We start from the raw sequence: 14383 nt of genomic DNA on the forward strand, positions 1-14383 counted from the left end.
ATGCTATTTATGAGTTAATCAGGTCGACACATATATTATATGCGTTTTTTTATTGTGCAGGGCGCTCAGGGATAGCAATCTTTTTTATACTGAAGAGGAAAGCCTGCTTTAAAATAAAACGGTAAAGATGATATAAATAAATATGGCCAAAAGATCAATCTCTTTGTATTACATACATTAAATTTTGATCTGCGAATGGCTTATATTTTCATGTACACAGGCAACCTGTCTCTTTATTGCATGATATGACGGAGCGGTGGGTTGGTGGATGGCCCTGAACATACCGGCAATTCACGGTTTGTTTTTATGTTAATTTCAATTTTATTGTCAATCTTTTGTAAATGTAGGGTCATCGGAAGCATAATCTTATAATATTGTAGTTTACATGCGTGCATGCAGCACCTACCTCCAATATAATATAACATTAAAAAGGATGCTATTATAATTTTACAACCACGATATACACATGATATACATTTAAATACATTTATGTTACACCGTTTAAAGATTTACTTGCATTCCGTATCAGGATAATCACCCCCTGAACAATCACCCCCGGAAAATTACCCCCCAAGGACAACATCCCCCGGAGGACAATTACAACCCGAAAAATTACCCTCTAGGACAATAACCCCTACTTCTGAAATTAGCCCGTATGATAAATCCCCCCCCCCCTTTGGAAAATTACCACCTTTAAAGTTCACCGTGATAATAATTCGGTTTTAATTTTGTCGGGGGTAATTGTCCTGGGGAGGGGGTGATTGTCCGAGAGATTAATTTTGAGGGGGGTAATTGTCCTTGGGGATTAATTGTCCCGTTGGTAATTGGCCAGGGGTGATTGTCCAGGGGTAATTGTCCCAGAACCCGTGTAGCAATCGATATACTTAGTAAGTAACTTACATGCAAGGCAATCACCCTGAGTGACTTCTCTGACTTGTGAAGACCAGTGATGTGAAGGCTTAGTCTACCGTCTGCGTTTGTACCACAGCCAAGAAGCCTGGAATATATAAATGAAGTGTAAATTGGTAGAAAAGAGGAATGGAAAGAAGGTATTAATTGCACACATTTGTAGGTGAGTGCATGTCTGGTTTAAAGTGTATCGATCACCTGAATATTATTCGTGTAGAACTGGAATGTATAAAATCAACCCGAAAATAATTGACATGCCATTGTTTGAGGTAACGGTATGAAGTATGAAGAAATAAATGACAACATAAATACATGTAGGGCGCGCACAGTACCAAATTCAGTCTTCGGTTCCTAGCTTGAGCGCCCTATTTTTTCTGCGATCACGTACGGGTGCGTCGACAAATCTACCACGAGGTGTAAATCTTATAAATAATATACTTGAACAAAATTGTATTAAAACAGGCAACATAGGCGGCGAGCCAGCTGGAGGGAAAGCGGGGGGGGGGGGGCATATGGTCCTTTTTTCGAGTATTCCAAAAGAGCCCCTTATTTTGTTTTAAGTGCCCTTTCTTTTTTTCTTTTTATACAGCTAATTCCCCCTTTTATTTTTAATAGGTGCAACTTTTCCTTCTCATAAATGCTCTTATCACTCTGATAAATATTCCTATTCTAACCTGATAGGTGACCCTTTTGCTTTGACGAAATGCCAATTATCTTTAGTAATAAATTCAACTTTTCAGGTGCGATAAGTTCTCCTGTTACTGAGGCACGTTTCCATTTTCCTTTCTAACAAGTGCTCATTCCTTTCTAAGAAATGCCCCTTATCATTCCTAATGAGTGCCGATTTCTAGATATGAGAAATGCCCCTTTTGGAACTAATAAGTGACCATTTTACTTTGACAGATGCCCATTTCCCTGTTTAACTTATACCATTTTTCCTTCTGATAAGTGCCAATTTTTCCTTTCTAATAAGTTCATTCGGGATGTGTTTGCATAACACATGATTTACGCTTCCAACAAAATATGCATTCATACACTCAAAGACTATGTGATATACGCCTTTATGTTTTGATAAATGAATGATGTAGTAACAGAAATAACCTGATAAGAACAAAATGTCGCACTCCGTACATATTTCCAACTTCTATGCAGAGGAAATCAGGCGCGGATCCAGGATTTCTTAGGGGGGGGGGCCCAAATTTGAAATTATGCGAGCCAAAAATTGGAACGTAATGGTGACCAGCAGTGACGTAATGCGGGGGGGGTGCAGTGAGGGGCGAGTTTCCCCCTCCCCCCTCCTCGAAACGCGATAGCTTTGACGTTTCATTAAATTATTAGAGAAAGAAGACGATTCATAGTACCGTTCTCGAAAATAATCCTCGTCTGAATTCAGGTTTACCCCTCCCGCGCGAAGCGCGGAAGCTTTTACGTTTCATTAAATAATTAGAGAAACAAGAAGGTTTGTTGTACAGTTCTCGACTCTTAATCCTCGTCTGAATACAGGTTCCCCCCTCCCGCGCGAAGCGCGGAAGCTTTTAGGTTTCATTAAATCATTAGAGAAACAAGACGATTCGTTGTACATTTCTCGACTCTTAATCCTCGTCTGAATTCAGTTTTCCCCCTACCGCGCGAAGCGCGGAAGCTTTTACGATTCATTAAATCATTAGAGAAACAAGACGATTCGTTGTACATATTTTCTCGACTCTTAATCCTCGTCTGAATTCAGTTTTCCCCCTCCCGCGCGAAGCGCGGAAGCTTTAACGATTCATTAAATCATTAGAGAAAGAAGACTATTCGTTGTACCGTTCTCGAAAATAATCCTCGTCTGAATTCATTTTCACCGCCCCCCCCCCCCCCGGCCCCTCCTGCGCGAAGCGCGGAAGCTTTTACGATTCATTAAATCATTAGAGAAAGAAGACGATTCGTTGTACAGTTCTCGACTCTTAATCCTCGTCTGAATACGGGTTACCCCCTCCCGCGCGAAGCGCGGAAGCTTTTACGTTTCATTAAATCATTAGAGAAACAAGACGATTCGTTGTACATTTCTCGACTCTTAATCATCGTCTGAATTCAGTTTTCCCCTTCCCGCGCGAAGCGCGGAAGCTTTTACGATTCGATAAATCATTAGAGAAACAAGACGCATCGTTGTACATATTTTCTCGACTCTTAATCCTCGTCTGAATTCATTTTCACCGCCCCCCCCCCGGCCCCTCCTGCGCGAAGCGCGGAAGCTTTTACGATTCATTAAATCATTAGAGAAAGAAGACGATTCGTTGTACAGTTCTCGACTCTTAATCCTCGTCTGAATACGGGTTACCCCCTCCCGCGCGAAGCGCGGAAGCTTTTACGTTTCATTAAATCATTAGAGAAACAAGACGATTCGTTGTACATTTCTCGACTCTTAATCATCGTCTGAATTCAGTTTTCCCCTTCCCGCGCGAAGCGCGGAAGCTTTTACGATTCGATAAATCATTAGAGAAACAAGACGCATCGTTGTACATATTTTCTCGACTCTTAATCCTCGTCTGAATTCAGTTTTCCCCCTCCCGCGCAAAGCGCGGAAGCTTTTACGATTCATTAAATCATTAGAGAAAGAAGACTATTCGTTGTACCGTTCTCGAAAAAAATCCTCGTCTGAATTCATTCTTACCGCCCCCCCCCCGGCCCCTCCTGCGCGAAGCGCGGAAGCTTTTACGATTCATTAAATCATTAGAGAAAGAAGACGATTCGTTGTACAGTTCTCGACTCTTAATCCTCGTCTGAATACGGGTTACCCCCTTCCGCGCGAAGCGCGGAAGCTTTTACGTTTCATTAAATCATTAGAGAAACAAGACGATTCGTTGTACATTTCTAGACTCTTAATCCTCGTCTGAATTCAGTTTTCCCCCCTCCCGCGCGAAGCGCGGAAGCTTTTACGATTCATTAAATCATTAGAGAAAGAAGACTATTCGTTGTACCGTTCTCGAAAATAATCCTCGTCTGAATTCATTTTCACCGCCCCGGCCCCTCCTGCGCGAAGCGCGGAAGCAGAAAGAAGACGACTCGTTGTACAGTTCTCGACTCTTAATCCTCGTCTGAATACGGGTTACCCCCTCCCGCGCGAAGCGCGGAAGCTTTTACGTTTCATTAAATCATTAGAGAAACAAGACGATTCGTTGTACATTTCTCGACTCTTAATCCTCGTCTGAATTCAGTTTTCCCCCTCCCGCGCGAAACGCGGAAGTTTTTACGATTCGATAAATCATTAGAGAAACAAGACGCTTCGTTGTACATATTTTCTCGACTCTTAATCCTCGTCTGAATTCAGTTTTCCCCCTCCCGCGCAAAGCGCGGAAGCTTTTACGATTCATTAAATCATTAGAGAAAGAAGACTATTCGTTGTACCGTTCTCGAAAATAATCCTCGTCTGAATTCATTTTCACCGCCCCCCGGCCCCTCCTGCGCGAAGCGCGGAAGCTTTTACGTTTCATTAAATCATTAGAGAAACAAGACGATTGGTTGTACATTTCTAGACTCTTAATCCTCGTCTGAATTCAGTTTTACCCCTCCCGCGCGAAGCGCGGTAGCTTTTACGATTCATTAAATCATTAGAGAAACAAGACGATTCGTTGTACATTTCTTGACTCTTAATCCTCGTCTGAATTCAGTTTTCCCCCTCCCGCGCGAAGCGCGGAAGCTTTTACGATTCATTAAATCATTAGAGAAAGAAGACTATTCGTTGTACCGTTCTCGAAAATAATCCTCGTCTGAATTCATTTTCACCGCCCCCCCCCCCGGCCCTTCCTGCGCGAAGCGCGAAAGCAGAAAGAAGACGATTCGTTGTGCAGTTCTCGACTCTTAATCCTCGTCTGAATACGGGTTACCCCCTCCCGCGTGAAGCGCGGAAGCTTTTACGTTTCATTAAATCATTAGAGAAACAAGACGATTCGTTGTACATTTCTCGACTCTTAATCCTCGTTTGAATTCAGTTTCCCCCCTCCCGCGCGAAGCGCGGAAGCTTTTACGATTTATTAAATCATTAGAAAAAGAAGACTATTCGTTGTACCGTTCTCGAAAATAATCCTCGTCTGAATTCATTTTCACCGCCCCCCCCCCCGGCCCTTCCTGCGCGAAGCGCGGAAGCTTTTACGATTCATTAAATCATTAGAGAAAGAAGACGATTCGTTGTACAGTTCTCGACTCTTAATCCTCGTCTGAATACGGGACTCCCTCCCGCGCGAAGCGCGGAAGCTTTTACGTTTCATTAAATAATTAGAGAAACAAGACGATTCATTGTACATTTCTCGACTCTTAACCCTCGTCTGAATTCAGTTTTCCCCCTCCCGCGCAAAGCGCGGAAGCTTTTACGATTCATTTCTCGACTCTTAATCCTCGTCTGAATTCAGTCCCCCCCCCCCCCCCGGCCGCGCGGAAGCTTTTACGATTCGTTAAATCATTAGTGAAAGAAGACGATACGTTGTACCGTTCTCGACTCTTAATTCTTGCCTAAATGTAGTCCCAACCCCCCAACCCCTCCTGCGCGATGCGCGGAAGCTTTGACGTTCCATTAAATTATTAGAGAAAGAAGACGATTCGTTGTACCGTTCTCGAAAATAATCCTCGTCTGAATTCAGTTACCCCCCCCCCTCCCGCGCATAGCGCGGAAGCTTTTACGATTCATTAAATCATTAGAGAAAGAAGACGATTCGTTGTACCGTTCTCGACTCTTAATTCTTGTCTACATTCAGTCCTACCCCCCCCCCTCCTGCGCGAAGCGCGGAAGCTTTTACATTTCTTTAAATCATTAGAGAAACAAGACGATTCGTTGTACCGTTCTCCATGCTTAATCCTCGTCTGAGTTCAGTTTCCCCCCTCCCGCGCGAAGCGCGGGGGCTTTTACGTTTCATTAAATTATTAGAGAAAGAAGACGATGCGTTGTATCGTTCTCTACACTAATCTTTGTCTGAATTGTATGTTCTTTGATGTTCTTTGTCTGCTCCTTTTTCTTTCTACGTCCTCTTCCTTTTCTCTCCTCTTTTTTTTAGGTGGGGGGGGGGGGGGGTGGGCGGTGATTGTTTGGGTACCGCCCCCACCGCCCCCCTGGCTACGCGCCTGCGGTCAGATTAACACATTTTGATACCTTGTCCGACCCCGGAATCTCAGACGTTTAAGGCAATAATTACGGTCAGACAAGCATTCAGGGGCCCGCCTTAGGGCCCCTGGTGGGGTCGAGGCGGTGGAGCCCCCGGAAGCTCGGGGTTTGTAGGCGTTTAATTACGGTCAGATGAGCATTTTTTATAATCCTTATATTGTCACACTGGCAGGACACTTAGGCGTGGGGTCAAGGGGACAAAGCCCCCCAAAATCAGGGGTTTTAGGCATTAAATTACCGTCAACTGAGCATCGAAGGGCCCGTCTTAGGGCCCAAGGTGGAATCCAGGGGGCAGAGCCCCGGAAGCTCAGGGGTTTTAGGCGTTTATTTACGGTCAGATGAGCATTTTGTTATAATCCTTATTATTTTGTGTCACTGGCAGGACACTATTTGGCGTGGGATCCAGGGGGCGGAGCCCCCCAAAATCAGGGGTTTTAGGCATTAAATAACCGTCAGACGAGCATCGAAGGGCCCACCTTAGGGCCCTAGGTGGAATAATATACTTTTTTTGTCAAAGTGTGGGGGGGGGGGGGGGGCTTGAGGCTCCCGATTCCCGCCGTTCCTCGGTCCCTGACATGTAGGAATCTCAAGAATCGTATTTCTTGCCTGGCTGTAAATTTAGGAATTTGTCATTTTCCAACAAACGCATACAAAAGTATAATTTACTAAAAAGTGAGGAAAAATCTCCGAAATTATGTAATTTCAGCATTATTTGTAATCCACAATTATGGAATTAGAAATAAAACACGTTTGAATTTGATTTCCCCCAAGCCCCCCCCCCTCCCCCCTCTATCAGTACGCCAGTGTCTCCTATTTTCCTTTTTTCTTTCCCTTTCCTTCCTTCTCTATTATTTTTTTGATTGGGGGGGTGGGGCAACAGCCTGGTAGGAAAGGCCCTTTCGCCCCCCCCCGATCTCCTTCTTCCCCCTTTTCTTTTCTTCTTCCTCTTCTTTCTTTCCCTTTCTCTCCTCTTTCCCTTTCCCTTCTTTTCCTTTCTTCTCTTTTTTTTTTTTTTTTTTTTTTTTTGCCGGGGGGGGGGGGCCAAGGCCCGCTCGCCCCCCCCCCCTGGATCCGCGCCTGGAGGAAATACATACATTAATATGAATCCCAACGAACGAAGCAACATATAGGCCTACTTCTTTCTTAAAATTATCGTTTATATAGACTGACCCGTCGACATTAACAGACATGCGTTTTGGCTTCATACTCATAAAGCTATTTTTTCTTAAAGAGAAGGTTGAGTTCTGGGAAGAGGTGAACAATAATTTGTGAGCGTTATTATTGTATTATGCAAGTGTGGAAGAACATCAGAGAATAAATGTTTACTGAAAAGCATGGCTCTTCAAATGCCTTAATAATTTACATATGGCATGTAACATCATGGAGATCGGAACGGATTTTTATGCCACATGTTCGTGTAGTCCCATATCACCCTTTCTATGTACAGTGCTTGTAACTTTACCAAGACTGGGCCAAATTTATTATCATTTTGATGATTCAAGAACCTTGCAGTACACACCAATACTTATATGCTAGATGATCAACCTTTCTGATCTATTCCACAACGTTTCTTTCACACTGCAATCGCATGACCAGAACTCAACTTTACCTTTAATGTTGATAATTATATTATTGACAACACACCATTGATTAAATATGAGATTCTCAGTTATTTGTACTAAATCAAGACAAGGTTTTTCCGGTAGAGAAGAGTGGTCAATTCCCCTTCAAACAATCATTACAATTTCTTGAGCAATTTAGAAGGTCGTTGAAATAAATCAGAAAAAGAGTAGGGCCTTATATGATGAACAGGAAGAAAAAACAGCTGAACTCATGCAAGACAGCAAGATGAACGTTAAGAGGTTATTTGGGTACATGTCCGGCGCATTTGTTCGTGCAAATGATACACATAAAACATAATGGCATCCAGATCCTTTGCTAGCTTTGATAAATTCACGACTCATCTACATATATACAATGCCATGAAGAAGAGTTCTGCGATTTTGCTACGTTCCAGCGGATAGACTCTCAATCTTTTCTTCAAACCAAGAACGAAGTTATCAAATCAATAGTAAACATCCTATCAAACAGATATATTTAAATAAATGCCAACAAATACAAATTAAGCGCCCTATGTTTGAGGCTAGGTGTAAATTGCCCATTGTAAACTAAAGCAAAAACACCATCTAAAGTTCAAGACGTTTGATACTGTTAGCAATACAATCAGGTTATCATCAGTGGTTATTACAGGTATTATAACTATTAATTATTAATGTTATCATTATTATTATCAATCATCATTATTACTGGGGCTACCAACATTATGATTTTTAATATTATTCACCGACTAAAGGTTTGTACAATAAACTCACATTAGATGATGTATCGTCTTCACATGTTTGCAAGACTCGACGAGTTCAACCAAGTCTTCTTCGTCTGTTCCCTTCACTATAGACAGACAGAGCCATTGTAGGTTCTTGGTTTGTTCTCTTATCAGAAGACCCAGTCCTGTCATCGTCTCACTTGATACACACTTCTTCTCTGGTGGGAGTGAGTCTGGTGCTGTTAGCTCGATGTGTGTTAGCTGCTGTCCTCCGGTCCGACGGAGACAATCCGTGATCTGAGGTATGTCTCTCTCTGCATCATCGATAGTGATATCGATACGTCTCAAGCCAGGAAGCGATGAGAGCAGACCTGCATAGCTTTGTGACGTCACGCTCTCGGCTGATAGCTTTGTGACGGATGGAAGCTCTGGAGGAGATGGAGAGTAACTGAGAGAGGAGTCTGAGATGGTGAGATGGTTCAGTGAGGTGAAGGATCTGAGGCAGGACCACAACTTCTCGGTCATCTCCTTAGATAGCTGGCAGTGCTGTATCTGAAACCTAGTATTCTGCAATGAAATGCAAACGGACGAACGTGTCACGTGTATATGCATCGATTAAGGTATTGAGACCAAAAATCGTGGAGATAATAGAATTCCATATCAGTAATGCTGACAATACAAAGCTTGATTGAATTATTTTATTTTAAAAAAATGCAACTGTGTTGCAATTTACTTTAATAGTTCCATTCAGAGGATATCCTTTTCTTCAATAATTCATAGCGAAATGCATGTACACGTATAACAAAAGTATACTCACCTGGACGGCGTACTTTTCGTTTAGAGAACCACCTTCACTCCTACATAGAATGTTTAAAAAAGAATGAGGTACAGAACGTGTTTCAAGAAAGTCTTGGGAAATTATATTATTAATAAAGAAAGCAAGTGAATTATACATCCCCTCTTTACAGAGGCAAATGAAACAACTATACTATTAGTAATGACAATAATCATGTTATAATAGTAGTAATGATAAGAAACAAATATAATCATGATAATGATATCAATAATAATAGGAATATCCAAAAAATAAAATGGTAATATATCATTTTGTGTTCATGTCGTCTTAACAAGGTACGGTACATGAACACAAAGATCTGTACATAAACTAAGATCTAGATCTACATCTACTTACTCCGAATTTAAGTACGTTAGTTGTTTAGTCTTGACAAACATGTCAACCAAGGTTTCTTCGTCTCTCCCCTTCATCCCGGACACATGCAGCCGCTGTCGGTTTTTGGTTTGGTCCTCAAATAGAAGACTAAGCCCTCCAATTGACTCTCCTGAATCAATCTTTCTGTCGGTGGTGAGTACTGGCCAGGCGTGTAGTTTGATATGAACAAAGAACTCTTCATCCCTAGGCCTGGTCTGACCCATGGGCCTGGAAGTGGAGGTGATCTGCAAAGTGTTGCTCGTCTTTGCAACATCGATTGAGACATCGATCTCTCTCACACCAGGTATCAATGAGAGCACTCCTTCGTAACCTTGTGACGTCATTCTCTCGGCTGATAGTTCTGTGACGAATGGAAGCTCTGGAGGAGATGGCGGGAAACTTAGAGAGGAGCCTGAGATGCTGAGCTGTTTCAGTGAGGTGAAGGATCTGAGACAAGACCACAACTTCTCGGTCATCTCAGTAGATAGCTGGCAGTGCTGTATCTGAAGCCTAGTATTCTGAAATGAAATGAAATCAGACGAACTTGTCACGTGTTTATGCATCGATTGTGATATTGAGACTAAACGCGTGGAAATATCATTATAGAATTCCATATCAGTGAAGCTGACAATACAAGGCTTGAATGAATTCTTTCATAAAAAAGCAATGCAACTATGTTGCAATTTCCTTTAATAGTTCCATTCAGAGGATATACCTTTATTCAATAATTCAAAGCGAAATGCATGTACACATATAACAAAAGTATACTCACATGGATGGCTTGCGTTTTCTTTAGAGAACCACCTCGACTCCTACATAAAATGTTGTAAAAGGAATGAGGGCCAGAAAGTGATTCAAGCAAGTCTTGGGAAATAATATTATGAATAAAGAAAACAAGTGAATTGTACATCCACTCTTTACATAGGTAAATGAAAATAGTATTAACTATAGCAGTAATGATAATTTTCTTGTTATAATAATGGTAATTATAATAAGAAATGTAATCATGATAATGCCGATATCAATAATAGTAAGAATATCCAAATAATAAAATGTTAATATATTAATCTGTGTTCATGTCGTCTTAAACAGCTACAATCATGACACAAAGATCTGTCCATAAACTAAGATCTACATCTACATCTACTTACTCCGAATTTAAGTACGTTAGTTGTTTAGTCTTGACAAACATGTCAACCAAGGCTTCTTCGTCTCTCCCCTTCATCCCGGACACATGCAGCCGCTGTTGTTTTTTGGTTTGGTCTTCAAATAGAAGACTTAGCCCTCCAATTGAATCTCCTGAATCAATCTTCCTGTCCGTGGTGAGTGCTGGCCATGCGTGTAGTTTGATATGAACGAATAACTGTTCATCCCTAGCCCTGGCCTGACCCATAGGCCTGGAGGCAGCGGTAATCTGAAAGGTGTTGCTCGTCTCTGCAGCATCGATAAATACATCAATATCTCTCACATCAGGTACCGATAAGAGCACACCTTCGTAGCAGAGTGAATTCACTCTCTCGCCGGATAACTTTGTAAATGATGGAAGCTCCGGAGGAGATGTAGGAAAACTGAGAGAGGAGTCTGAGATGGTGAGAGTATGTAGCATCGAAAATGATTTGAGGCAGGACCATAGTCCACTCGTCACGTCGGTTGTTAAAGTACACCCCTTGAACTTTACTGTCTTTACCTGGCGTTTAGAGAGAGAGAGTTGAAAAAGGAGAGAATTAAAGACATATTGAATAAAGAAGAAAATAACGTTAATTCGATGATCTCTTGCTTTTTGTAGTAAATATTAGGACAATCGAGACAGCGGTCTTATTTTGTCTTAAAATATTTAGTAACAAATGGAAAATCTTTTCCCCTACTTTGTTACATTCATCAGTGATTTTTAAACAACTTTATTTTCTCCGATGTCAGTAATTATAAATATATAATAAACGAAAGCAACAAACAAATATATTGATCTTTTGATTTTAAGTTATGGTCCCGGTTATGGCAAAGAAATTAACATTTTATACAGTCTTTCTGAAATAACTATTGTTATCGGCTGCTATCGACTCAAGCATTCTTGCTTATGATAGTTGGCCTCTGCATTTGTCTTGATTAGTTGTACATGTACTTAACTCCATACTTTCAAGCTTTCAATTATACATTTTTATGTGTGTATTTATGTAAATCAATTATATTATATACTATTATTGTTATTTGAATGTTTATTTATCAATAAATGCAGAAACATCTGCTAAAAAATAAAAAAAAATATGTACATACCTCACGTTTTAGTTGCTTTGGAAGATTTTGCATCCCAACGACGGTGTAGACAGTCGGTGCCCTTAGAACAATACATTGTGCATTCACACATCTTTGAACCAACGAAGACACATTTCCTTCGGTACCCTTGGTCTCTGATGAGCAGTCAAGGAGAATGCGATATCGCTCGCTCTCATCCACAAAGCTGTTTGCAAGGACCTTCTCCATTATTCGTATACATAGGTTGTTGTCCGTACCAGCAGCAAATCGGATGAGATTCTCATAGTCGCCGATGTTTGCTTTGATCTTGAGCAGTACTCTGTCTAACTTAGATAACTTCAAGCGCAGCAGAAAGTGGTTTGTTTGATCAGCGAGAAATGTCCCAGCCGAGTGTTCTTGTGCGAGTTTGTGATAAAACTCAATGGTAGTGGAAGTGGTCTCGTTGGACTGGGGAAGGCGTGTTAATGAAACAGTCGTCTTGGATACTATCCCAAGCTCACATGCTCTTTCAAGGATTGCGGGAAGTTTACGGAAATCATCAGGCGTGAAGACTAGTTTTTTAGCATTGTCGAGCAAACCATTAAGGGCCACTTTGCCTAATTGACAAATGGTTTTCCTCAACTTTTTGCGTGTGATTTTTACCGTTGACTTTGATCGGACGTTTGCATGGTGCATCAAAAAAACATTCACGCTGTCTAATAATTCTGTTTGAGTTGCAATTTCAGTGTTTAAAAGCCCTTCGCTCCATAAATGACAGACCATGAGACAAAATAGAGGTGTTTTAACAAGTTCATTAATGAGCGGTTGTTCATCAAGGTAAACCTTTAGACCATGACCATGTCTGCTATAATTATTCGAAGTCGAAGCAAAGAACTTGTCGATGTACTCACGTGAGCTATCTCGTGAGAATCCTTCTATCCACATCTTTGTGTATACCCTTGGAAGTTCATCTTGATTGAAGATGTTTTCTAGGTGAGGGCGTGTTGTTACAAGGACTCGGCACTCAGGAAATTCCTCCCAGCGGATGACACTGAAAATATTGCTCTCCGAGCTTCGTTCTAAAGAAGAGATACCGGCATACTCATCTAGGCCGTCTAGTATGATGTGACAGATGCTCTGATTCTGTCTAATGAAACTCTCCAGACCCTCTGGTGTGAGATCATCAACATCACTCAAAAGCTGGGTTTGTATAGCTTCTCCGATCGATGTAAGCCGATTTGTGTTTCGGAATTTCACAACAAACAGAAGTGGCAGGTCTTCTAAGGCTGACCCCTTTTTTCTGTGAACCCAATCGTGAGCCATCTTAGCGACAGCCGTGGTCTTCCCCCTCCCAGCGGGGGCCGAAATGAGGATTCGAGCTGGCAGTTCTCCGTTTACTTTCGTTGAAAATATTTCAGAACCCTTGAGTATTTCCTTCTTTTTCGTGTCTTGTCCGTTAGCGTCCTTCTTCACCATTGTAACAGCCGTGTGCATATCTTCAAGCTCAGCATAATTGCTTTGATCCCACGGTTTCAATTGAATTTTGCACAATTGTTTTCGGTACTTATTCTCCAACTTTTCGCGACATCGCTCAACAGTCAATGATGCCGAGATCTTCTTATTGTAGATACCTGGAATGATAACCAAGACGAAAATTCAATTAAATACCCATTGAATGTCCCCATTGAATCCAAATTGAATACCAATTGGCAATTTGGAGTACATGGAAAGTGAAACAATGGGTACCTAATGAAACTAATTGGCAATTGCATGGTCCCCATTGAAACCTACTGGCAATTGGTTTTAATAGGGACGAATTGCAAATTGGCGGCAATCGGGACCATTTGCCAATTGGTTCTAATATGTACCCATTGTTTCACTTTCCATGTAGGCTACTCCAAATTACCAATTGGTATTGAATTGGGATTCAGTGGGGGCATTCAATGGGGATTTAATTGATAAATCGATCCAGGTAGAAGACCCAGTGATAAACTGATACTTCATAATCGATATTGGCAACTGTCCACCAATTAGGTATATTCTAATCTCAATTGCATTAACTCCATCACATAGATCATTTGAAGTGAATTTAAGACTAACTTTTGAACATATATATTAGTCTCCTATACACACATATATAATAAACATACATTTTGTTTCTTGGTTAGTAATCATATTATAATCAATATATCTATTGCTAAAACGTGAATGTAATTGTAACATGATCGGCCAAGTAATATGTTGGTCAATAATTGCCGAAGGAAAATAGAAATTACAAAATTGATTGTACATTGTCATAATTTGCTTAACAAATCATGATAAATGTATTTTACTGTGACACGTGTAAAGTAATAATGAATATGCACGAGATACATAGATCTGTAGTTGGTTTCTATTGGTTTATATTGGTTTATATTGGTCCTATTGGTTTCCATTTGTCCTATTGGTTTCTATTGGTCCCATTGGGTTCTATTGGTCTAATCGGTTTCTATTGGTCCTATCGGTCATGTTGGTTTATATTGATCTTATTGGTTTCTATCTAGTTGAGCATTGGTCCTGTTGGATTTCTATTGGTTTCAAT

The 14383-nt window shown here is 41.1% G+C and overlaps 1 protein-coding gene across 1 annotated transcript; it reads right to left on the bottom strand.

Moving 5' to 3' along the window:
• Positions 1 to 9551: 9551 nt before the first annotated feature.
• LOC105440534 lies at positions 9552 to 13434 on the bottom strand. Its single transcript, XM_030993941.1, has 4 exons — positions 11845 to 13434; positions 10725 to 11260; positions 10346 to 10385; positions 9552 to 10091 (listed from the first exon to the last, which is right to left on the bottom strand). The coding sequence occupies exons 1-4, from the start codon at positions 13294 to 13296 to the stop codon at positions 9552 to 9554; spliced, it is 2568 nt and encodes an 855-aa protein (XP_030849801.1). The 5' UTR covers positions 13297 to 13434.
• Between the last annotated feature and the right edge of the window lie 949 nt (positions 13435 to 14383).

Source organism: Strongylocentrotus purpuratus, unplaced genomic scaffold, assembly GCF_000002235.5.
Source record: "Strongylocentrotus purpuratus isolate Spur 01 unplaced genomic scaffold, Spur_5.0 spur5_scaffold_20, whole genome shotgun sequence".
NCBI classification, from domain to species: domain Eukaryota; kingdom Metazoa; phylum Echinodermata; class Echinoidea; order Camarodonta; family Strongylocentrotidae; genus Strongylocentrotus; species Strongylocentrotus purpuratus.

What these genes read in the sequence shown, in the direction of transcription:
- LOC105440534 (XM_030993941.1), bottom strand. Translation starts at nt 13,296, where the DNA reads ATGCACACGGCTGTTACAATGGTGAAGAAGGACGCTAACGGACAAGAC. An exon ending in CAAAGCAACTAAAACGTGAG is followed by an intron (nt 11,261 to 11,844) that starts GTATGTACATAT and finishes TCTAAACGCCAG; the next exon opens with GTAAAGACAGTAAAGTTCAA. An exon ending in CTAACGTACTTAAATTCGGA is followed by an intron (nt 10,386 to 10,724) that starts GTAAGTAGATGT and finishes CATTTTATGTAG; the next exon opens with GAGTCGAGGTGGTTCTCTAA.